Raw genomic sequence first — 24881 nt, 5'->3', positions numbered from 1 at the left:
TTTGAGGTCTGTTACAGTTGGATGCGTGATTCTGAGGAAATCTGGGATTACAAGTGAAAAGATAAATGGAATGTTTAAACCCTTCTAAGATGTCTCACTGTCATGTAGGATGTGTGCTATTCTCATTCAGTGGGAAGGTGATATTACTGACAAACTGTTATAAACCAAACTCATGCCAATAAAATCTTCAGGCCAGAATCCACCATCATATGTTCTCACTGTATATTACAGGGAGTGCAGCAGTGACATACTTAAGTTGCCTATCATCTTCCATTATAACTTTTTTTTTTTTTTGAAAAAGTCTAATACCTCCAGTGAATGCAGCAGCTGTTTGAAATGTAGCAGGAGGATAGCCCTTATGTCAGGGAGGTGCCTCTGGTTATCCTCCAAGAAGAGGATATTTTTTGTGTTTTGTTTGCTCTTACTGTGTTAAAACCTGTATCCCTCCCCTTATCCTTGCACGTACACCATCCTGCTTTCTTAGCGTGGGACACCGAATCAAACCTCTGGATGGGGGTGTGTGTGTGGGGTGGAAGGAATTACGTATCTAGATGGGCTATTTAGCATCTTATTATGGTGAACAGCCTATGATGATGCAGTTACATTCCCTGGCAGTTGCACACAGGTGCACCGCTCATTCTTATCCTAAAGCCTGTAGCATGAGGACAACTCCACACGCTCTTGCTTGCAGCTGCAGTGCTCAGTAACTCCATAAGGGGCATTCGCATGAAGGTGAGCAGTGTCATTCCCCTGAGTGACCCCTACGAGCTGCGCAGGCCCCGGCAGATCAGCGTTTAATAGCCATGGCGCGGGGAGCGATGGGCACCAAAGACGGGTGGGTTGTGGGGCGGGTCAGCGGCTCCAGGCCGAGCACGGCGCTACCATCCTGCCCTGCAGGACCCCAGCGCGAGCGGCGCGTCATGGATCACCCCTGCAGAGCGGGCGCGAGCAGGCTAGGCGGCACCCCACAGGCTGGGTCGAGCTGAGCGGCCCGCCCCCCAGGCTCCAGCTCTGTGCCGCGGCGGGCGATGCCTGGTTCTGCCCAGGGAGCGGAGCGGAGGGCCGCTCGTGCGCATGCGCCCCCCCCATGTGTGACCCGTCAATTCAAGGAAGGCGGTGTCTGAGTTCGCACCTTTGCCTAGGCCGCACGCGCCGGAAGTACGTCAGGGGCTGGTGGCCCGGATGTGACGCCTGGAGCCGGTTCCGTTAGGCGGTTTCCGGCCGCTCGGTGGTGGTGGTTGTTGTTGTTGTTGTTGTTGTGGGCGAGCGGCGCGTGGGCCGGCCTGGCTGCTTCGTGCTCAGGCGCGCGGGCGGCTGGTGGCGGCTAGTGGCCGCCATGGCGTATCCGACCGTCCGGAAGGTGGCGATGGTCTCCTGCCTGGTGCTGTGCGTCTCCCTGCTGCTGCCCAGGACCTTCCTGTCCCGGGGCGGGAGGCAGGAGCCCGGCAGCGCGCCGCCCGAGGGTAAGAGGCCTCCCCGGGGCTTGGCTGGGGCTGGCCCCTCCGGGAACGTGGCGACCATTCACGTCCCTGCCAGGAGCGTCTGCTGCGGAACCATCTCTTCCCCGCCGACGGCCGGGGCTGGTCGGCCCCCTCCTCTAAGGAGGGGCTTCCCTCCCCTGCGCGCCGTAGGCACGCCTTGCCTCGCTCAGGGTCGGCCTTGGGGGTGCCCGGGGTAGGCGGCCCGCCCCAGCTCTAGGTTCCTGTGTAGAGAAGGGATGGGGCAGGTGTCCGCTGCTGGCTGTGCCTGACCCCACCGGGCCAGCTTTCCCAGCAAGGAAGCTTCTGCCGACCTGCCACTTGCATCCGACCATGGAGAAAGCCACTTGGGACTAGCCTGATCCCGGCCCCAGCTGGAAGCATTTATTATTAGTGTTACCTACTGCTTCTGACCTAGCTGCTGCACAAACATGGCAAAAAGCTGGTCCTGAAGCGCTTAGAAGTGGGAATTTTTTGTGCATTTCAGTCAATAAGTCCAAGAGGTTCTTACTGAGTTGTATTTTGCATTAGCAGGCAGTAATAAAAACGTAGATGCCACATTTAAAATACTACTGTGGGCACAGACTCATATTAATACTTTGGTGTCCTCCGTGCCAGGATTTCAAAACACCATACACACACTTCATTAATCATCACAATGCCCCTCTTATACCCATTTTAGGAATGAGGGAACTTGATGGTATCACTTTAACCTCTCTCTACTTCAGCTTAAAAGGGCACTGGACACTCTTGCAAGGGCATAGGCGTTGTATTCTTGATTCTGCTACTGATTTCATGAGCTTTGTGTGTAAAGTACTATGGCATCTGTAGATTTGTAAATTGAAATGATTATTTCATCACCCTATTTTGTAAGAACATGTTTGCCTGGCCAAAAATTCCCTCCTCGCCCCAGTATGTTGCAGTGTAGTATCTCTATGGCTGCAGCTCCGCTCCCCCCCCCCAGATTACAACTTTATGGTGGTGTTTGTGCAATGCTTGTATAAAATGCATTTGTGGCTTTTGGAATGAAAAATGTTATATACATTATTCAGGCAAATGTTTTTCCATCTCACCTGTTTTTGTTCTCATTTCAGAGATCTTTTGTATTCCGTGGAATTTCAAAGGCGAAGTAGTAGTTCAGTGTTCCCATCTCTGACATGATTTACATTTCTTCTTTCCCAAAACCCTTTTCATCAAATCTCCCAAATTTCATTTGAATTTTATTTCTTAATAGTAGTAGTTAGTAGTAACTTTTGTCTGAGTTATGTAAGGGAGGTCAAATTATAGCACCCTTCATACATTTTGCTCTGCCATTATTTGAAAGACATTTTCTTACGTTTTTACATTTTGCTTTTGAAGTGTCATATGAAATAAAAGTTCATTTAAATTACCTACATTGTTTAATTTCCTACTTCAGTATTTCTGATTGTTATCAATATACCAGGTTTTCTTAACAAACATTTTACATAACATATAATTAGGATTTCTCATATACACAGGAAGAATTTTTTTTAAATATTCCACTAATTGAGCTACATTTACCTCTTTGCTCCTGACTCTACAATCATAATCCACTAGAATGGTCCCATGAGCTCAATGGGGCTCTGCATGTGGGCAGGAATCTATGCTAGCAGATCCAATTGTAGGAGTGGGGATTTAGTAATTGTACACCACCTTTGATAATGTGTGTTTTCTTCTAGTTCTGTGACATGTATGTGTTCATATAGTTAGAAGACTTTATTAACTCTTTTCTGGCTGGGATAACCTTTGTAAGCAATTGAAAGATGTTCTTATGAAGGTAAACTTGCTAGAAGACACAATTTTCAATCCTGTGAGCTAACACTGTGCTCATATAGTAGAGGTACACAAATGCAGTTTAATTTCTGTTTAATCTTGTAAAATGTGTGCATAGTCATTTGGTGACAATTTCATAAGGAATATTCCTAAAACAGCTTGTTTAATGTGATTTTTTTTCAACTTTAAACTTTTTTAAGAACACAGCAAGAGTCCTTTTCTAAAAAGCAGTGATAAGCATGGTTTATAAAAGAAATCTTTTAATATATATTGAATATATATACATCCTGAGGAGAAACTACACCCATTGCTCATATTAAAAGTATATATGGTTCTGTCTTCACCATTGCCTTAATAATTAGCAATAGCTCAAGTGACCTAAATTGTGCTAAGAAAATAAAATGAGTCATATTGGGGGAAAATGTAAAACTAATGCATGTGAAGAAAAATATCCAAAACACAGACTGAGTGGGAGTTGAAAACCTAGAAAATAATGCTGAAATAAACTGAGACCTGTTGATGATCAGTGATTTAAACACCAGCTTGTAATGAAATGTAGCTGTAAAAAGGTTCACATAATTTGGGCTTCCTATTGGCAGAGGTATCGGAGAAGGCCATGATCTTTGTTTGTTTGACTGACTGACTGAAGCTGGAATAGTGCATTCAGTTCCTTGTAGAAAGATATTGGCAAACTAGAAAAAGTTCAGAGAAAAGCAATAAAAATGACTTGGTGACTGGTGGAAAAATTTAGATTAAATATCAGGAAAAACTGCTGAAGAGTGAAGTGCATATGAAAAGCAAATGACAGAAGTACCTTGATTTAAATTCTTAATTTCAGTGATTGTTTGTTTGAAATATAGTTTTCTTTCATCACTATGATGAAAAACCCAAAGGAAAAGTATAAATGGTACTGATGCAACCCATAATTATAATATAAAGTATTATCTAAAGTGTAATCTGAAGGTAGATTTTTCACCATACTGGCATTTAACATTCCTAAAGCCAGGGACGTTCTTGTGTCTCATCATTATTCTTGCAACTGAGGATAGTAGCGGAATGTGAGAGGGAGTAGGTGCTTCCTTCCTGGTTCTAGCTTTTCTGTGGTAGGTTCTAAATAAGTGTAACCACTCAGGAAAGTGGGCATCAATGTGTATAGCACAACAAAAACCTGCTAATGTGCAGCCATAGTGTAGAAAACAATGTTGGAATGCATAAGCAATAGCATGGAAAATACTGACCATGTTATAATACCATTATATAAACCAGTAGTACACCATTACACAGGCTGTTGGGTTTGTGATAGTAACCAGCTGCTACAAAAATAGGGCGTTCAAAAACAGGCAACCAAAACAACTAGAGGCACAAAGAACTTCCCTCTGAAGAGAACTTGAAAAGATTGAGATGATAGTTTGGAAAGATGATCTGACAAAGTACACAAAACCATGAGTGGTGTTGAGAAGGTAAATTGGGAGCTTAACAATTGAAAAAGAGTAAAAACATAACATTAATCCACACAAACTTGTGGGTCTAAAACGATGTATGCTTATCATTTTACAACTCTGCTTTGTATTCATCCTTACCAACCCTTCATTCAGACACTGTCTATTTGGATTTGCAAGCTCTCAGGTCAGTAGTCTTCTGTGCAACTATCACATTATTGGGGCAATAATAAACATCCACCCTTTTGGCATAAAGGGACTTTGAAATTAAATTAACATGTAAATAGTGTAACCAGCAGGACCCACTGGCTCAGGAGCTTGGAATGAAATCTGGAACCCTTCACCAATCACCAGTTTGCATCCAGCCCAGGATAATAGTGAATTTAATTTTTTACTGTCTGATGGATACTTAGCAGCCTCTATAAAATCTGATGGTCTCAGTCTAGTTGTCAATGGATGACCGTCCATATCATAAAGCCCAGTACAATGGTACCAGTTGGTAACCTTGTTGGTAGCCTGCCCAGAGAGGTCAAGGAGTGAATGAGTGTGGAAACTGACCTGCCTTTTCGTCCAATGGCAGAGCTGGGTGAGGAAGCTCACACCACAAGAATGTAAGTTGTACCTGTTCTGTGAATAGACTATTTCATTTTTCTAAAGATGTCAACTAGGTGTCTTTCACAAGCACTAAATTCACATGAATTTACAGCTTACACACACACACAGCGATGAAAACTGATTGTAGCACCCGTTTGAGGATTTGTATTTTTCAAGATCAAATGTCTTAGGGAGCTATTTCAAATGGCATTGGGCTGAAATTGACACACACAGTATTGGCTGTATGCACATTTAAAAATTTTTTTTTTGTAATCTTATTTTAAATCTGTTTTTCCCATTGAGTTAGGCAACTGCATAACATACTTATGTGTGCATTTTCTCTCTGTCCTTCCACAAAAGTGCTTAATATGGAAACACTGACTTTTAAAATAATAACCACTGAAGTAATGTTCTATATTATGTATTTGTGAAAATTGCTTTTTAAAACTACTTTTCGTGACTTTTTGTCATAGCTCCCTTTTGCAACACACAGAAAACTTGTGCACTGATTTTAATAGGACTTTAAATAGTGAAAATGATTATTGCACAGAAAGATCCTGCATAGTTACGGTCATGTTGGTGCTAGGACTTTTTGCTGTTTGATTAAATCATTGAGATAGGTGGGCTCTGAATCAAATTGCATCTTTTAAAGAGACATGGTGACCTTGAAAATTACTGCATTTCTGTCAGTTTTTATCCACTATTGGCACCAAATATTGAAAGAGATTAGAGAAAAAAATCTCTATTTCTCTTTATTTACTGTGGATCTGACAGCACTTTGTACTCCCTCAGTTTCCCTTCCCCCTGATGCTTGTGTGTGTGGTTTTTTCCCCCCCTCCACATTGTAAAGGAAAGGGATGGGGAAGTGTTTTTTTGGTTTCATTAAAAAATAAAATGTCATTGTAAAATTACAAAAAGTGGCAGTGGATCTCAGAGGCAGATGTAATATCAGAAACTACCTCAACTCCTTTTTTTGAAAATGACTAGATTTCAAGTTGACAGTGCCCTTTAGTCCTGCCTCTCTTGCTGCAGCCCCGAACTGGCTCAGATGGGGTGGCCTCATCCCCTGGCCTGGGGAGGGGGGATGGGCGGCCTTCAGAATGCATGGGGGCGGGGAGGCACATCTCAGAGCCTCCTATGCCCCCCCTGCCAATCGTGAAGGGCTGTCCCAGCGCCCCCACATTTACCCACCGCTCCAACCGGTTTGGGGGCGCTGGGCTGGCCTTTCACAAGGCGCAGGAGGCTCTGTGCTGCTCAGAGCCTCCTGCATCCCCCGCCTTCTGCATATTATGAAAGACTGGCCCGGTGCCCCCTCGCAGGATGGCGCCTATGAGCCTGCCCTCTTTGGTATGCCATTGGTCAGGGAAGTGACTCAGCTACCTGGCTTGGCTGCTGCACTGTTCATCAGTCAGCCCAGCTCAACAGCCTGCTTTCTGCCTCCTCTAGTTCTCCATCTGGATTCTGGCTCCCCACTCCTTGTTGCCTGGAACAATTCAGAGAGGCAGCATTGAAATTCAATTCACCCTTCCTTGTGGAGAAAGTTAGAGAGCAAGAGGCAACTGCAGGCACAGTAGGGAGACAGAAAACAAATGTCAGGCACCCGATGCAGCAAAATGACAAATTCCATGACAAAAAATGATTAATTCTGTGGTATCTTGTAAAAATGCTAAATTCCATGACCACAGAGTCATGGAGTCCCCAGGGCCTTGAATGAGGGAAATGAGGCAGTTCACCCCTTTGCAGAACTATTTTGCAGGCTCCCTGCAGACTCAGGTAGGCATCAGTTTCTCAATTTATGCTAAATTCACATTTTCCAAGTTATTACCACAGCCATGAAGGCTAGAAATGTATATTTTCTTAAATAGTGAAAATAGATTATCTAGTCCAATTCTGGATCAAGAAGTGAATTCCACAGCAAATGTCTGTGATTGAGGGATAACAGAACACATGGAGCCCTTTCTGTACTGTCTCCCCTCTCACATTGTCTTGTTCTTGGTGTCTATCACTCTCTCCATTAATACTTTTGTAAGTAAATGCTTTATGCAACCAACACCTTTCTTAAAAGTTAATTAAAATAAGACCATAAATACTAATTTCTTACCTGAGCTGTAAAGAATCCAGTACAGTTTACTGTGCCAAATAAGACCTCAATCCTGCAATAGGATCTGCTAGCATGGACTCCTGCAGAGTTCCCTGAAGTACATGGGCACCATGTCTGCGCTAATCGATTCTGCTGCAGAATTAGGACTGTCTCAGGAAAGAGATGAGTGGTTAGTGGCCTTTAGAGCAGTGGTTTTCAACTTTTTTTTCATTTGCGGACCTCTAAAAAATTTAAAATGGAGGGGAAATCTTAGACATCTTCTGCATACCCCAGTTTGAAAATCACTGCTTTAAAAACAGAACCAGGAGTAAAAGTTTGAGTTCTGATCCTGTCACTCATCTTGATTTGCTCCATGGCCTTAGAGACGTTATCTGTCTGTTTAGCTCAGGTTTTTTAAAAAAAAAATTAACATCCTTACCTCTATTTCTCCATCTGTAACACGGGGACAGAAATTGTGATTATCTGTTTGCCAGTAGTGCACATAGTGAATTATTGGAAAGATAGTCCACAATTTTATCTTCAGCACATTACCCTTTCATCAGTGCAAATGTGATACTTTAAACAAGAATACAGAAATGAAGTCAACAATGCAAACTACTATTTCATGTCTCTACAGAATGGATAAAAAGTAACAGAAGAAAAATCTTCACCTTGTTTTTCAGTAAAGACGAGTCGTTTTCCACCAATGATGCATCACCAGATGTCCTCCGATGGCAAATCTTCTGGTGCCCATTTTCCAAGGTCTCACCTGGCAGAAGCAGTTGCCAAGGCCAAGGGTGGTGGAGGAGGTGGAGGAGGTGGCAGTGGTAGAGGTCTCGTGGGACAGATCATACCCATTTATGGATTTGGAATCCTTTTGTACATACTGTACATTCTGTTTAAGGTAAGAATAAACATTTGTTTTTAAGACACTGATGCATCTGTGAAATCTCCTGAAAATGCTAACTTTGGGCCTGTTTTTAAAAATAATTTAGACAAAAATATTTTAGTTCAACCCAGCTCAGAAGAGGATACAAATTAGTGAGTCAGCAATTTATGGGATAGTAACAAATGGACACATTCTGTATGATAGCTTTTGTAATAGCAAACACTGTAATTAAGGAGGTGTCTACATTACAGCTGTGGGTGTAATTTCCAGCATATGTAGATGTACCCACTCTAGCTTCCTCATGCTAGCTTGCTAAAAATAGCAGTGAGGCTGTGACAGCACGGACCTAGCTGCTGCACTGTAGGCCTTCCTATAATTTAGGTCCCACTATTTTTAGCGTAGATTACAATTTTTTTTCCTCCACAAAGTCTGAGAAAAATAGTTAAATCTATTTTAACTATTTAAAGAAAACATCATTAGCTGGTATAAATTGGTGGAGCTGCATTGACTTCATTGGAGTTCTCCAAACTGAGCATCTGGCCCAAAGATCAGTTTAAAAAAAACCAAACCACAGCTTAAACACTTCTCAAGTGGCTTGAATTTTTTATGGATACTTGTTACTCAGAAATGCTTACTACTGAACTGCATAAACTTAAAATGGGGAAAACTGTGGCTCTTACTATGTGTCCATGCAGGGGAGTAAGGGGGTGGAAGGTGTCCCCTATAAGGGCTACCTGCATCACAGGTTACAGCATGGGGGAGGGAAACCAGCCTCTGCAGTGCTGTTACACCTCTTCCCATCCAGATTGACAGTAAGCAGGTGAGCTGAAATGGACTTTACTTTGATTCCAGTCACTCAGTGTGCCCGCCTGCACAGGGGTAACACTAATCTCTACTGGATAAAGGGTTTGTGCAGATTGCATCTCCTGCTAGAAGAAGGGGTGAACCAGAAACCAAACTGTAACTAAGAACAATTGCTAGTCTCTGCTCAGGAAAGTCCCAGGATAAGAAGGGCAGAAGTGCTTCTGCAGGCCAGGAAAGAGGCATATTAGGTGGGCTGGTTAAGCACAGTTAAACGGCATCTGACCTTTTTACAGAGGAAAGCAAGTGACTGAGGAGCACATAGCTTTTGGGTAGATCCTGAGAACACCTGTGTTGTTGTCACAGTATTAGTGCAAAGCCATTGAAGTACATAAATGGCAGAAAACTTTTGCCAAAGAAAGAGAGGCAAATAGGTTGGAATGAATTCCCTTACCCCCAGTATTTTTAAGGGCCAGTCTTTGCCCAAATAAAACCCCAAAACCCCTTTTAGTATAGGGTGTTCTGTTTACGAATGGATTGTAGAATTGGGCCCTTTGGAGTAAAACACCGCATTTATATTTAAAAAATGTACATATCAATTAATCCTTAATTTTGCTAAAAAAATCATTGGTTATAAATATGTGATAGCAGTTTTTAGTTAGTTAAGTTACCATAATTTCTTTCATGATCACTGTCTGTTTTTTCCCTCTGGTGGTATTTTCTGGTGGTTAGTTTATAGCATAATTTTAGCTTTCCCTCTTTTTTCTTGGTTTGATGCCTTTGGAGTTTCTGTATTGCTGTTGCTGTAACTGCTACAATAGTTATTTTTTCACTTACAGCTCTCTTCCAAGGGGAAAACCACTACCGTGGAGCAGAAATCTCCTTCAGTTGTACCTGGAAACATGAATAGGAAAATCAGTAAGTATTATTTCCCAGGTGATTATAAATTACCTACCTAACCCTTTATAGTTGGAGCAGTGTCTGTTTTTCTGGACATATTGTAAGACTGCTGTTCCATGTAAAGTTGTTGTTAGATAGTAATTTTAACCAGTGGTTTCTCAGAATTTGTTCTGGAACTTCCAATGCCAAATAGGAAAATAGAGCAACAAGCATTATCTTATGAATTGCTGTTGGATAGAGCAGATGTTGTAAAGCAAATTACTGCTCCATCACTTTCTAAATGAACGTGCAAAATCAAAACCTTTCAGGATTGACATGTTACAATAAAAAAATTAAATGTGTAAAGAGTGGGCACAACACAACATAGTACAAAAAGTATCTGTTCTCTTTTCTTTGTTCCTCTTGCGTAATTTTTATTTTTTAAAGCACCATGATATTACCAGTGCTCATTAGTAGCATAAAGAGCACTCCATCTATAAAGAAACAAATGTACAATGCACATTACAAAGTCCTCAGTCCACCTGGCACTAAAGTGGCATTATACAACATAATGACCTAATCCTGCAATTCATTGCATGTGGACAAAGTAATGTGGGGCCCTCCACACAGACTCAGCAAATTGCATGATTGGGGTCTAATAATGAAAAGGGGAGTTTCCTATTTCCCTTAAGCATGGAAGGAATTTGCTAATTGCCTAAAATGATCACATATAAAACCCGCTAATCAAACGTACTAAGCAGTAAACTTCATGACTTAGAGCTCCAGTCAGTAAAATATTTTTCCACCTTGCATTTTCAGCAATAATAATAATTAGCATTTGTATATGGTAGCACTGTACACCTTCAAAGCACTGAACAAACATTACCTACTGAGTATGGGCCTGAACCAAAGGCTATTGAAAGCAATGAAGAGTTTCTGCTGACTTTACTGAATTTTAGATCAGACCCAAGGGCTGAAAGGCCAAAGCTATCAAATGATTTTTTTTTTAAAAAAGGAGCTTTCAGTCTAGGATACTATTATTATTTATTAAATAATATTACAAGCTGAGAGGCAAAGGTCTCACAGCTAAATGCCTTGTCTGAATATGTATCTTCTGGGCAATTACCAGGCTGTCTTCCATTCTCTCACCATGGTCACACCTTTTAAATTGTTAAAAGGTTTGATATATGGAGGTAAAGGAAGCAGCCAACTTTTTTCTCCCAACTGTTGTTGTTTCTTTTCCCCCCCAAGTTGGATGGACACAGTACTAATGAAATAATGAATCTGCCTATTTCTAAATATACACATTTGTTGGAGAATTGAATATATTAGCTTTCAAGCTCAGATGAGCAGTTTATAGACTCATAGACTCTAAGGTCAGAAGGGACCAATATGATCATCTAGTCGGACCTCCTGCACGACGCAGGCCACATAACCTCACCCATTCACTTCTGTAATAGACCCCTAACCTATGACTGAGTTATTAAAGTTCTCAAATCATGGGTTAAAGACTTTAAGGTACAGCAAATCCACCAGCAGGTGAGCCGTGCCACATGCTACAGAGGGAGGCAAAAAACCCTCAGAGCCTTTGCCAATCTGCCCTGCGGGAAAATTCCTTCCTGATCCCAAATATGGCAATCAGTTAAACCCTGAGCATGTGAGCAAGACTCACCAGCCAGACACCCAAGAGAGAATTCTCTGTAGTAACTCAGAACCCACCCCATCTAACAGGCCATTGGCATATCTACCACCAGTAGTCAAAGATCAGTCCATTGCCAAACTAGGCTGTCCCATCATGCCATCCATTCCATAAATTTATCAAGCTCAGTTTTGAAGCCAGCTAGGTTTTTTGCCCCCACTGCTCCCCTTGGAAGGCTATTCCAGAACTTCACTCATCTGATGGTTAGAAACCTGCATCTAATTTCAAGTCTAAACTTCCAGTTGGCCAGTTTATATCCATTAGTGCTCGTGTTCACACTGGTGCTGAACTTCAATAATTCCTCTTCCTCCCTGGTATTTATCCCTCTGATGTATTTATAGAGAGCAATCATATCTCCCCCTCAACCTTCTTTTGGTGAGGCTAAACAAGCGAAGCTCTTTGAGCCTCCTCTCGTAAGGCAGGTTTTCCATTCCACGGATCATCCTAGTAGCCCATCTCTGCACCTGTTCCAGTTTGAATTAATCTTTTTTAAACATGGGGGACCAGAACTGCACACACTATTCCAGATGAAGTCTCACCCTGCCTTGTATAACGGTACTAACACCTCCCTATCCCTTGCACTTTCCACTATTAAATTTCATCCTATTTCTATTACTCCAGTTTACAAGGTCATCCAGATCTTCTTGTATGATATCCCGATCCTTCTCTGTATTGACAATACCTCCCAACTTTGTGTCATCCGCAAACTGTATTAGCATATTCCCACTTTTTGTGCAAAGGTCAGTAATAAAGAGTTAAATAAGATTGGTTCCAAGAGTGATCCTTGAGGAACTCCATTAGTAACCTCCCTCCAGCCTGACAGTTCACCTTTCAGTATGACCCGTTGTTGTCTCCCCTTTAACCAGTTCCTTACCTTTCAATTTTCATATTAATCCCTATCTTTTCCAATTTAACTAATAAGTCCCCATGTGGAACCATATCAAATGCCTTACTGAAATCTAGGTAAATTAGATCCACTGCATTCTCTTTGTCTACAAAATTTGTTATCTTCTCAAAAACGGAGATCAGGTTGGTCTGGCACAATCTACCTTTTGTAAAGCCATGTTGTATTTTATCCCAATTACCGTTAACCTCAGTGTCCTTAACTACTTTCTCTTTCAAAATTTTTTCCCAGACCTTGCATACTACTGAGTTCAAACTAACGGGCCTGTAGTTACCTGATCATTTGTAATAACGTTTAAAGGTATTTTTTTAAAGTTGGCTAGATTCTAATAGAAAACAAAAATACTTTGTAGGGTATTAAAAAGCCTTATCACAGGGTTCAGGTAATGTTGTAATAATCATGACAAAGGTACTTCTGGTAATATCATGCAGGTGTTACATACAGTCCTATAAGTTGTATTATCTATGTACACACACACACACGTTTATTTTAAAAAATTGAAATTAATTTTTTATAACATTTGGTTAGAAAAGTTACTTTTCAGAGAACCAAAGAATTACCATGATGTTTTATCGAATCACAGAAATTAGTGATGGACTAAATAATAAACAAAACAAATAGTATCTGTTGACGCTGTTTTCTACTATCTGCATTCCTAAAGAATCTATCACTAGTCAGAGGAGAGGCAGCATAGTGAATAGATCACTGGACTGGGAGTCAGGAGACCTGAATCCTTGCTCTACCACTAACCTGCTCTGTGACCTTGGGATCTCTATTTACCTCTCTCTGCCTTTGTTTACCCTCCCACCCTGTGTCTATTTAGACCTCAATTGTGCAAAAGCTTTGAAAACTCATAGTGCATAAAAATAAGCAGATGCAGAATTGGAGCCATGATTGTAAACCCTTTGAAGAAGGGACAGTTTTTCATTACACGTTTGTGCAGTATATAGTACGGAGGACCCAATCTTGGTTGGGGCCTCAAGGTGTACCATAAGACATAAAATAAATGGATAGACTGCTCCCTTCTTGCCACTTGAGAACATATGGTGCACAGGGGGGCATGTATCTTCCTCATGCACACATGCCAATCAACAGAGGTAGTTGGCTAGTGCACTTGGGTTTTGGGGGAAAGATGAGGAAGGTCAGTGAGCATAAGCTGCTCCCAGTACACAATTAATTCCTGTATGTTTCCTCCCCTCCCTCATTCCATTCTCCTGTGGGCACTAAGGAAGTGTATGCTGCAGTAGCAGGTCCACCATCTTTAGAAGGGGTGCAGCCTCCACCTTTGAAGAGTTAGACAGTGTGAGTAAGGGGCCATGGCTCTATCTCCCACCCACATTATGGTCGGCTCTTGTGCATAGGTGCGAGCTCCTTGAACAGTCTCCCTCTATCCTTGCACACCAAGAAGGGCCAGACACTATCTGACAGCAGTCAATGTATTAACTTGAATGGCTTTGAATCTTTAGTCACAAGAATTTAAGAGATAAATTCCATGAGAACTGTTGATTTTACAATAATGTAGTATATCACTACATTTCCTTTAGCACATAAGATGGGGGTGGCTGTTTTCTGTCAGATCATTTCAATCTGCATATCAAATGGTTGCTTGTGAGCCGTTATAAGTGGCACTTTCTGTGCATCTCTTGTGCCTTTGGGAACCTCTCTATGCTCCTTTTATTATGCCTGGAGAACTGAAAAAGAATGTTTCCATTAACTATGAAGATTGAGCTTTCATCTGCTCTTAAATCCTTCTGTACCCAGTTTGGCTTGGTACAGTGTATGCTGAGACAACCAATCTGTAATAATACTAGAGGAATACATTTTCAGAGCTGCTAGTGATTGTGTTTGTTTTTCAGCTGACTATGAGCTCACGCAACTACAAGAAAAGCTGAGAGAGACTGAAGAAGCTATGGAAAAATTAATCAATAGAGTAGGACCTAACAGTGACAGGTATGTTTTATATTATAGGAATTTAAAGAAAAATTCCTTTCTGTTTAGAGTAGATAAATTAAACTGTTTCATGGAAGAAAATCTGCTTTTTATCAAAATGTCAATCTCTTGTCTGTGTTAAAATAGTAATTTTGTTTCTACTTCATAATATTTGGCACATCATAAGATTCTCTATTGTTCACATTTCTTTTCAAGTTCTATATTACATTATTTTTTCCAATGTCAGTTTCTTCAAGGAGCAATTCCCCACTCCATTGTACATACTATGTAATTTGGAAGATAAAGACAGATATGTCTAAACTGAACATGAAAAAGTCTTAGGCTGAAAAACAAAACAATAATCCTTCATCTTCTGTAGCCAGTGAATTTTTTTAATATTACCCAAGACAACTACTTAATTTTCTGTTAGCTTCTAGTGTTCTGGATATTTTTATAAAACAATAATACAGTTATACTTTATATAGATGCCTTTCTGAATGTCAGTAAAATGTTTCCTTAAGGGCAAGACTGCATATTAATCTGCTTCAGTAAGCAATTTCCACCAGTTTAACTTGCAAAGCCATTTGGTTAGTAAATATGAAAAAAGAAAATTTGCTAAATCAGTGTTTTTAAATACGTCTTTTCTTTTATAATTCACTAATATTTGGTGTAAAACTTATGAACATATACAATATGTTTAAAATTATTTTGAAATGATTGCATATTCTTCCATAAAAAGGCTGAATTATTTAAAAACACTCCAAGAAATATGATTTATATTTGGCTGCAATATGGAAGTTAAATACAGTGAGATTGTTACAAATTTTACAAAATTAAAAATAAATTATATGGATCATTTTGACTCTATTCTCATTTTTTTTTTAATTTTAAAATGTATACGCTTTACATCCAAAATAAAAAACCTTAGCACTGCTCTAATTTTGTTTCTAATTGTTTATATGTTATTAAGGACTTGATCCAGTACCCAGTGAAGTCAGTGGGAGACCAGATTGAGATTTAGAAAACCCCAAAAACCTGGGGTTTGGAACTGGAATTTTTGTTTGGGCCTTGGTAAAAATAGGGTTGATTTGTAAAACTTGTTTCTGGATTCAAATTTTGATCTCCCCTTGGGCCCATCTGCACGCATCTCTGGGTTGAACAGTAAAGTACAGTACTTCCTGTAGGCCTGGCTTGATGCGAATAATTAAACATGGGCGAAGTCTGATTTCTTGGAAGATAGGATTAGGGAGGAAACTAGATCAGCAGGCTGAAAATGGAACTTTTGTGCTAAAATAAGTAAATGGGGCAGTAAGCTGGAAGGCTAGCTGAGATAAGAGGGGGAATACCCAGAAAACCATTTATAACAGACAAAATAAAAATGGACAATAGAAGCCAGGAGCTAAAAATAAGGAAAAGAGTAAGTAGAACATGGACAGTGTATGCTATATAGGGATTCACTCACAGAAACAGAAGACAAAGGAATAGAAGGATTTAAAAAAAAAAATTTTTTGTTACAAGTATTAACAGAGACAGGGAGGTAAAGAAAGATCTGTGAAGGAAGAAGGCTAGACAAGGACACAGCAATATAATGTCTAAACCAAGAAAGATAGACACACTATCTGATTAAGAGCATAATGAATCAAAGATTTGAAACAATCTCAGAATCCTCATTCTTCTCTCTTGAACAGACTGTAATTTTTTCCCAGTTTGTGGATTGTCATGTTATTATTTATTGTAGCATCCAGTTAAAATAAATGTTAAGAAGGCCCCGATCCTATTTGCTGGTTTCTATTTCTTAGCATAGACCTCCTGGCCACTGCAAAAATCTCCTTGCAGAAATGACTCATCTTGATTGCTCAGATCATTGCTGAGATTCTGATGATGGGAAACAAAGATTCTTGGGTGTGTAGGGCTCTCTCTGTTGTTCTTTCAGGCTCTTACTATTATTTAATATGGAGACAATGCTGCTATATGTGCAAAATCTTTTCATACACACTTCCACAAATATCCTTCCCATATTCTTTTAATCAATCTGTTCAATGTACAGTATATCTTGAAATTATTTTTTGCTAAGTTTCAATTCAAGAGATGTTTTATTTATAAACTGTTATTTGGTATTTAAGTGACCAGCCACATCTTTAGGCTAAATTATTCTGCTCATGGAGCATTTTGAATGATTTGACTGGACATATTGACTTTGATCCTTTGGAAAGTAATAGAGAATTAAAAGAAAAAAAATAATCAAAATGGTGGCGCTTGAGTTAGTTTTCTCATTCCAATTTAAGGTACAATTTAGGCATATTTATCTTTATTACCAGAATTGGCTTCTTAGCAAATGAAGATTTTTTAATCTCATTGTCAGAATGGAAATAGGAAGCCATCCTTAAAGAAATGCTGTAGGTAAAGTATTTTATTAACCCAGATCCTCTAGAACAGGAGTTCTCAACCTTTTTCTTTCTGAGGCTCCCCCAAACATGCTATAAAAACTCCAGGGCCTGGGGAGGTGAGGGGGCACATGCCTTGCAGCTCCTGGCTTCAGCCATAGGGTGGGGAATAGCCTTGGGCTCAGGACTTTAGCATGAAGTGGGGGGGAGGGGCCGGCTGAGGCCCCAGACTTCAGCCACCAGGTGAGGGGGGGGGGAGGTTTGGGGATCTGGGTGAGGCAGGGCTCGGAGCTTCTACCCTTCAGCTCTGACTTCAGCCCCGTGGCAGCGCCAGGGATCAGGCACTGGGCTTCATCCACAGGGTCCTGTGGCCCTACTTGTGGCTGCAGAGCCTTGATTGAGAACTGCTGCTCTAGAAAATAATTTATCTTTATTATTTGTGCCTGGTTTGTCTCATAGTGAAGACTGTTTGTTTACAGGAAAATATTTTAATTTCCCTTGTTACAAAAAAACTTGAATTATTTTATTATCTGTTACCTTCACATTTTATTGTGAGAATCTCACAGGTTAATACACAAAAATACTGCACAAGTAACCTTGAATCTATCTTTAATTCTTCCAGAGAATGTTTAAAATATTCATTAACTCAGCCCATTGTGTCTTACCAAGAGGTCTAGCAGCACATGCAATATATTGTGCAAGAACTTCAAGTGAAGTTGATCTCTGAAAAGTGATTTACATATCAAATTTGCTCTGGTTCCAATTAAAAAAAGATTTTTCTACATGCTAGTCCCACAGACTCAGCCTGGGATCTGAAGGTCTAGCTAGCATCTTTCAGGCGAGAGCATCATAACCAGTAAGAAAGGTTCTATAGCTCAAATGCTGCCCCAAGTCACACCTGTGCAGACCCACTGGCCTCACGTTATATCCTCAGGAAACATTTGTACAAACCTATCAATTTCAGTGGGATTGGACAATACAGTGGACTGGTAGCCCTACAAATGGAATTTAATTAAAAATACAGAAACCAGCAAAGATGCCACCTGTCTTTCCTAAAGCCGTGTGGCTGTGCAGGACTGAGTATAGCAAAGAGGAGTAAAATCTTCCTTTTCTCTAGCTCTGACTGATGCAGGGGGCAGCTATGCAGGGTAAGAAACTCTTTTCTAGGTACTTCTCATAGTAGAACTGCATTGAGACAGTTTTGCAGTTTAAAATTGAAGCTTTGTTTAATTATAGTTAGCAAAGAGAATGTAAGAAATGGTATTTTCTCATTCAGCATATCTGCTCCCATGAACTCGCTTTTCAAACTTGGCTGGCTGACTCTAACGAACAGTGGCTCCACTCAGGTGAACACTGAGCTGCACAAATATCTGTTTGATACAGCTGTATGCTAAGTGCTGTCTTGACAGCGCAAATGATGTTTTAGGGAAGCTCACTGTGGAGCCCAGCTTTCAGAGTTAGCCTCCCTAGGTCTCTGTTTATTGACCGAAACCATCTGATTTTCCTCACAACAACGCAGAGTCAATGCAACTAAAGAGCTGAATTTGATTCTGGCTTGTGTATCAATGAAATTGTCAGCTAATGTTCAGGTGCAAAACCTTTATTTCTGATGATTAGGTCAGAGGTTAGAAATGACTTGACTTCATTGGTACAAAGTCACGTTTACAGAGGTGGCATTTAGCAAAACACGTTTTTAACCATAAACTGAACAAATGTGCTGTGGAAGTTGAGAGGGACTAAATACAGAACTCCATCAAGCAATTTTTACAGTCTCTCTTCTCCCTATAACTGTGCTTTAATGCTGATATTTTAAGAGGCTGAAGACCAAAAGCTCCAAATTGAAGTATATGAGACACCAACTTAGATAATGGATTTTCATTGCAGTCATGATAGCTCCACAGGAACTGTTATGATAGCAGTGTAAGTATATAAAAACATTGCTGTACCTGCCAATGAGTATTTTGGGACTCCACCATGCAGCATGTGCTTCATTGACATGAGAAATTGTAATAGCTCTTCTGGAGCTACAACCACGCACAGCAAGAATTAACTACGGCAGCTCTATGAAAGGATCATTTCTTCCACTGCAAACAGTCTGCTTCCTCTTCTCATGCAGTGTCCACGCATTCGGTGTATCCTGTGTGAACAATTCCCTGTGCAGAAGACGAGCACGTAGCTTATGAAGCATTTAAGTTTCACTTAAGTCCTAGTTTGAGGGCTTTGGTGGGGATGTAAATAGTGCACAGGCCTTGTGCTGCCCCTCTGCACAGGGATGTGAATTTCACTGTCTGAGCGGATATTTAAAGCTACAGAAGAACAGTACACCACAGTTTAACACATAGCACTTAGATTGTTTATAGAAAAAGCAACAAAGAATAGAGATTCATATGATAGCAAACAGGAATAGTGGGGGAAAGGGTTATACATCAAATAAAATCATAACATATATTCTAGAGCCTATGCTCAACTCACACATCCTCTTATCAAATAAGGTACTGCTTACCCACAAACTCTCTCACGGCATTTTTTAGCCAGGAGGGCTGAAACCCTTTTATTGTGAGTCCAAGTCCTGTGGCAGCTTGTCTCCCCTTGGATAAGCATGGGTTCATTTGCCCACCAGCTATACTTCCAAAAGGTCATTGGATTTGCTCCTAAACATAGACCCTGCTGTGTTTTGTTTTTTTCCTGCAGTCCCCACACTCCAGCAATTAACATTTTGCTCTGCCTGTAAATGGGCCTCCACTGTGAACCATACAGTACTCACATTACACAAGCATCTCTTCCTGGCTGCCTAAGAGGAGTGTGTGGCTCATTTTTTGGTGACCTGTCTTAACGCTGACCTCCAGAACATAATTTTTAGTGTGTGTATCTGGTGCGTGTGCGCACACATGCACTTCCTCACAGCTTTGCCATACATATATCTCACAATGATTATGATGATCAGTGTTACCCAGACTTTCATTAGAGCCCTTACATGAAATTCTTTGGTGCACTAGTATGCCGATCCCACACATGGGGGTCCCTGTACCCTTATGCACCCCAGCTGGCACAGTGATGCCTGAATTACAAATCCAGAGTACTTCAAATGAAATCAATGGACTTACTCTGGATTTACACCTGTGTAACTGAGAATAGCATCTGGCTCAAAGTCCCTAACCACTGACAGTTTTACAAGCCAGTTGTCCAATTATAATTTCACATGTCTTTTGTGCTAGCATAACACCACTGATTCCTGATTTACACCAGCATAACTGATATCAGAACCAGGCCAACTTTTTTTTTTTTTTTAAATTACAGCTGCGTTGTATGGTAATTTTTTTTTTTTTTTTTTTTTTTTTAGAAAGACATTAACAAATAAACAGTTTGCTCAGACCAAGTGCTCTTCTGTTCAAGGCATTTAATCAACATGGGAGCAACTGATGACAGAAACAATGAATCACTTGGTTTCAGCCAACAGATGGGCATATGAAAAGGCTACTCACTGAATATTTTTTTTGCCTAACCACTAATGCCATAGGAGAAAAAAAAAAACTGTAATTACTGTACAATGCACCATTATAGCTAAGTGCTTCTAATGTTAAAGAGCTTGTATTCACTGGATAATAAAATATCAATAAATGATGTTAATTTATCTCCCTGTAAAGACTATACATCTGCCTTAATCCTAAAATAATCTCACTTCTCTCACACCACCATCAAAATCCAGATGCCACAGTTTAAACTCAAAATTCCCTAATGTTTCTTCTCCCCTGCCCCTGCACAGAGCTACCCTGCCTGTGTTGTTTGATGACAACACCATTATGATTCTAGCCAACTGACTAATGATGGCGGTCAGTCTGCAAATAAAATACTTTACTTGGCCAATACAAATGCGGTACCGTCAAATCAACAATTAAGGAGCTGCTTTAGTGACTGACCACCCTCTCAATGAAGCGTCTTTATGGGTTGCCAACACATTGTCATATGTAGTTTAAAATTTATCGTAGATCCCGAATGAAGCAATATGACAGGACATGCATTTTCCTGTAGTTTCTGAAACAAGAATCTTCCATATCTCATTCAACTTTTTTTTTTTTTTTTTTTTTTAAAAAGACTTTACAATTACCATGCTACAGTCTCTTCCACCCAAGTAACTCCAGAGCCTTAGTTTGTGTATGGTGTTTGCCTATCCCTCTTGCTTGTTGTTATCATCCTATTGTACACAAATATTAATAGATACTGGTAATATTGTCATCCAGACTCCTCAAGACTGGTGTCTGATGTTTTCTAGCAGGGCCCAAAATGTTACAACAGACCAGGAAAAGCGATTACTCGAGCAGCTCCGAGAGATCACTAGGGTCATGAAGGAAGGAAAACTCATAGATGGCATCTCCCCAGAAAAGGAAGCTGAAGAAGCTCCTTATATGGAGGATTGGGAAGGTAAATGAGATCTTATTTCTTCAATATCATCTGAACAAAATAGTTTTGCCAGAACTGGATTCTTTTCCCCCAGATGAAAATAGAATCCTGCACAATTGCCTTATTTCTTTTCAGAAAGGTGGCCTCCAAGACTTTACAAGAAGGATTAGTTTTCCAATTATAAAAATGAACAAATGGATTTTGAACTATCCAGCATTTCATTTTGCGTGGATAACACAGTATCTGCTGCCAGAATTGGCGTATGAGCTTGAGTACACTCCATTTGCTGCTTTATCTTGGCTGACAGATTTATTTCTTTGTTTTTCTTAATTTGGCCACATTTTATTTTCTTCAGTGTAATACCACTGGAAATCAGAACCAATATGTTTTGCCTTACTTATTTAATTTTGGTTTTGTTTGCTCTAATATTATAAAGATAATTGGAGAAATTAACTCCAGGAGTTCTGTCTTTCTAAAATTCTGCTTTTTTAAACTCATTTTGATTGTTCAGTATACAATTGTGTTTCTAAGACATCATGCCTGTGTTGTCCTCCCCCTCCCCCATAGATTTAATTTTTGCCCTTTTGGAAGCTTTCAGAATAGCTCAAAACATAAATGGCAGCCTCAAGCTCTGCTTTATCTAGTTATCCAGTTTTGTAAAGGACGCTGTTTAATTGTATATCTCGGGTCTTCAAAACATGTCTTAGTCTGTCTGTAGAGAGGAACTGAGGTCTTCAGAAATAAAGCTCTAGGGCCAGATTTTCAAAAGATCACCACCCAGCAGCTCCCATAGCTTCCAGTCCAGCCCCAGTGGTGGGTGTGGAGCACTTAAAAATCTGATTGAAATCCTAACCCCACTGAAATCAATGGGAGTTTTGCCATTGACTACGGAGGGTCCAGGATATCACCCCTAAAAGTTTGGGATGGTATTAATTTGAATTAGCTGTACTTTAGGGAGTCTCAGCAGAGTAAAAACTAAGTGTTGCTTCCTTATGACTTGAAAATTCTTAGGATAAGCTCTAAATTCCTTGAATGGATTTGTCAGCATGGTGGTTGTATCAGTGCAGTCTTTCTTTTAAAATCTGATTAAATATTTTAAGGTGAATGTCATTTTATTCCTCAGGTTATCCAGAAGAGACCTATCCTGTCTATGATCATTCTGATTGCTTCAAGCATAGACAGGACACAATCTTTGTGGATTACCCTGATCTGAACCAGCCCTCTGCTGAAGAGAGAGCTGAAAGAATGGAGGTTATGGAAGATGAGGATTATTTGTGTAGTGAAGCTTTACTGTCTGATCTTGCTACAGAGTGTGAAAGCCATGATACGGGACAGAGAAAGGACTGGCAGATCAGCTTCAGTGACCAAGATAGTGTCCTCCATCACAGCCATAACTTTGAGACGTGCTACTGTTGTCACTCTGAAGAGGATGATCCTGCTGTCATAGCAGAGAATGCTGGGTTCCAGGCTGACAGCTGCAGTGAGGCAGAAGACACAGCCAACGAGGTTCTCTCCATGGATTCTGACAACGAAAATGCAGCTCTGAAGAACCAAAAAGCCAATGATTCAGATGCAATCGGCACACTGAGAAAGCGCAACACAAAGGGACTTGACTAATAGGAACCATGTGTGGGTATTCTAGATGGTGATAGCAAGATTCCACAAACTCTTACACTCTTTGTTCTTGACCCACACTTATCTTTTCCATTTCCAGCTCTCGACGCTGTTTCCACTCCCTTGGCAATGAACTGAACTGGAAGCTAATGGCTCTCTTTAAGTCACTCCCATTGCTTACCTTCTACGCTTGCAATGCTGGAGAGTGCTATGAATAGGAACCGAAGATTATTCTGTTCAAATATCCACGCTTTGTCTTTCCTTAATTCTGTTTGATTGCTGCCTCTCAAATGTTAGCTGCCCCATAACGTCCTGCCTGCCAGGATTGGGAATGGACTTTCTGCCCCAACTGTCCAGAGCCTGCCTGCTGACTTTGACAGCTGTTAGTTATGAAAACAAAACCATTGCATCAGCTTGTTTAGGAAGCTGGAGAGGAGGGTGTTAAGTTTGTAACTTCTCTTTTGCTCTAAAGTAGTAATAGTAATTGTCTACTTGGCTAACGGGCTAGGAGATCTGCAGGGACAACACGAAAGACCAACTCCTTTTTCAATCACATTGCTGTCAATGTAATGAATATGTACAACACAACAGCATGTGCACTCCTTGACCACTGGGGCACTGTTGGCCAAGTGCCTGCATGCACCTAAGAAGTGAAACAGGATCTCAGAACTGCACATGCTCACATGGCCGATTGCTTTTATCATGTGGCTCCTTAAATTTAAAGCCCTCACAAAGCATACTGTAACGTTTACATTGTATGTTATTTATGATAACTTCCTACTGTGAAAATAGTCCATAGTAGAAGGAGAAAGGACAAATCAGAGAAAACATTTTTCCTCTTCTATTTGGAATGTATTTATTTTTACATTATTTTTAAATGCATTCATTGTAAAGTGTTGTGGACTCTTTGGGACTCCTTCTTTCTCTGTCTATGCCTTGACTAGTTTGACTACTTGCTGAGCAGTTGTATATGTCCCAGCAACTACTTGCAGATCTAGCTGACCTTTGCAGAAACTAGACAATGTTAAACTGCTTCTGACTTGGCTTTCATAATAGAAAGGGAGACTTGAAAGTGGCCAGAGGGCTCTTAAGAGGTCTGAGACTCAATTTTATAACAACCTTTTCCCCATGCTGCCCCTATCAAAACAATTTCAGTCACCTTCTCCTCCAGCCCAATTATGTGCAATTTTACTGTAATAGTTAAGGAAACTGAATTGGGAGTGTTTCAATATTTCCAGTTCATTCTTTACTACCAGTTAGCCTTAGGATAACTATCTCTGAAGCAGTCTTAGCTGTGGCAGGTGGGTTGGAGAGAAGTCTTTTTCCTCCAAGTTTGTACAATAGTATTTTTAGGTGACCGAACTTTACAGTGAAATCTGCTTCAATCTACTCCAGGAGTGATTTTTCTCCTTTAGTATTTAATTTTTATTAAGAACCTGAAGTGGGAGTGCTTGCCTGGAAGTGCAGACACTTACTAAGAGTAAAATTTCAAAACCATCTGCAAAGCACAACAGCTACACTGAGCAGGAAAAGGGGACGGGGGCTTTTCTTTATAAAAACAATTGTGAAAAATCAGAGTGATTGGTTTTAAATGTTTTATTCCGCCCCCAGCCCTCACACGGTTGGCTGCATAGATAGTCATCATGCAACTCACATTATGTGGTGACATGATGCCTGTACATTCCGGGCAGTGCAAACAAAACCTCACCACCATCTAGCCAAACTCTGGCTACTAAAGGTAGGATTTCCAAGGGGGGACTTAGGTGCCTAAGTCAAAACTCCTGCTGAGCTGCCACCTAACCCTGTAGGCACCTAAGTTTTCACTCATAAAGTCCTCTTGGCATCTAAATTTCTGCCGGTTAGCACACGTGCAGTCGTGTCTAATTCACAGGCTTTATGAAGTAGGCATTTCCCTGCCTATCGATTGCACCTGTGGGGCCTGAACTGCTAGATGTCCCCAGAGGATGCTTCAGTATAGGTCTGCTGGATCAGGCCCCAC

General features: G+C 40.6%; 1 protein-coding gene across 3 annotated transcripts; it reads left to right on the top strand.

Moving 5' to 3' along the window:
- Positions 1-1202: 1202 nt before the first annotated feature.
- On the top strand, positions 1203-23777 carry RIC3 (RIC3 acetylcholine receptor chaperone). Of its 3 annotated transcripts, none has more exons than XM_067540740.1 (6): positions 1203-1463; positions 8069-8289; positions 9915-9993; positions 14414-14507; positions 21144-21289; positions 22392-23777. In XM_067540740.1, exons 1-6 carry the CDS (start codon positions 1337-1339, stop codon positions 22883-22885), a joined length of 1161 nt encoding a protein of 386 aa, XP_067396841.1. In that variant the 5' UTR covers positions 1203-1336; the 3' UTR covers positions 22886-23777. The 3 variants fall into 3 exon arrangements, with proteins under 3 accessions (XP_067396841.1, XP_067396840.1, XP_067396843.1); XM_067540739.1 differs by having other exon boundaries at positions 21141-21289; XM_067540742.1 differs by lacking the exon at positions 1203-1463 and adding an exon at positions 1645-4898 and having other exon boundaries at positions 21141-21289.
- The last annotated feature ends 1104 nt before the right edge of the window (positions 23778-24881 follow it).

The sequence above is a fragment of the Emydura macquarii genome, unplaced genomic scaffold, assembly GCF_026122565.2.
Source record: "Emydura macquarii macquarii isolate MOO-44397 ecotype Brisbane River unplaced genomic scaffold, CSIRO-AGI_Emac_v2 contig_587, whole genome shotgun sequence".
Lineage (NCBI taxonomy): Eukaryota > Metazoa > Chordata > Testudines > Chelidae > Emydura > Emydura macquarii.
Note: the sequence above shows the minus strand (reverse complement) of the source record. Positions and strands in the feature narration are given on the sequence as shown.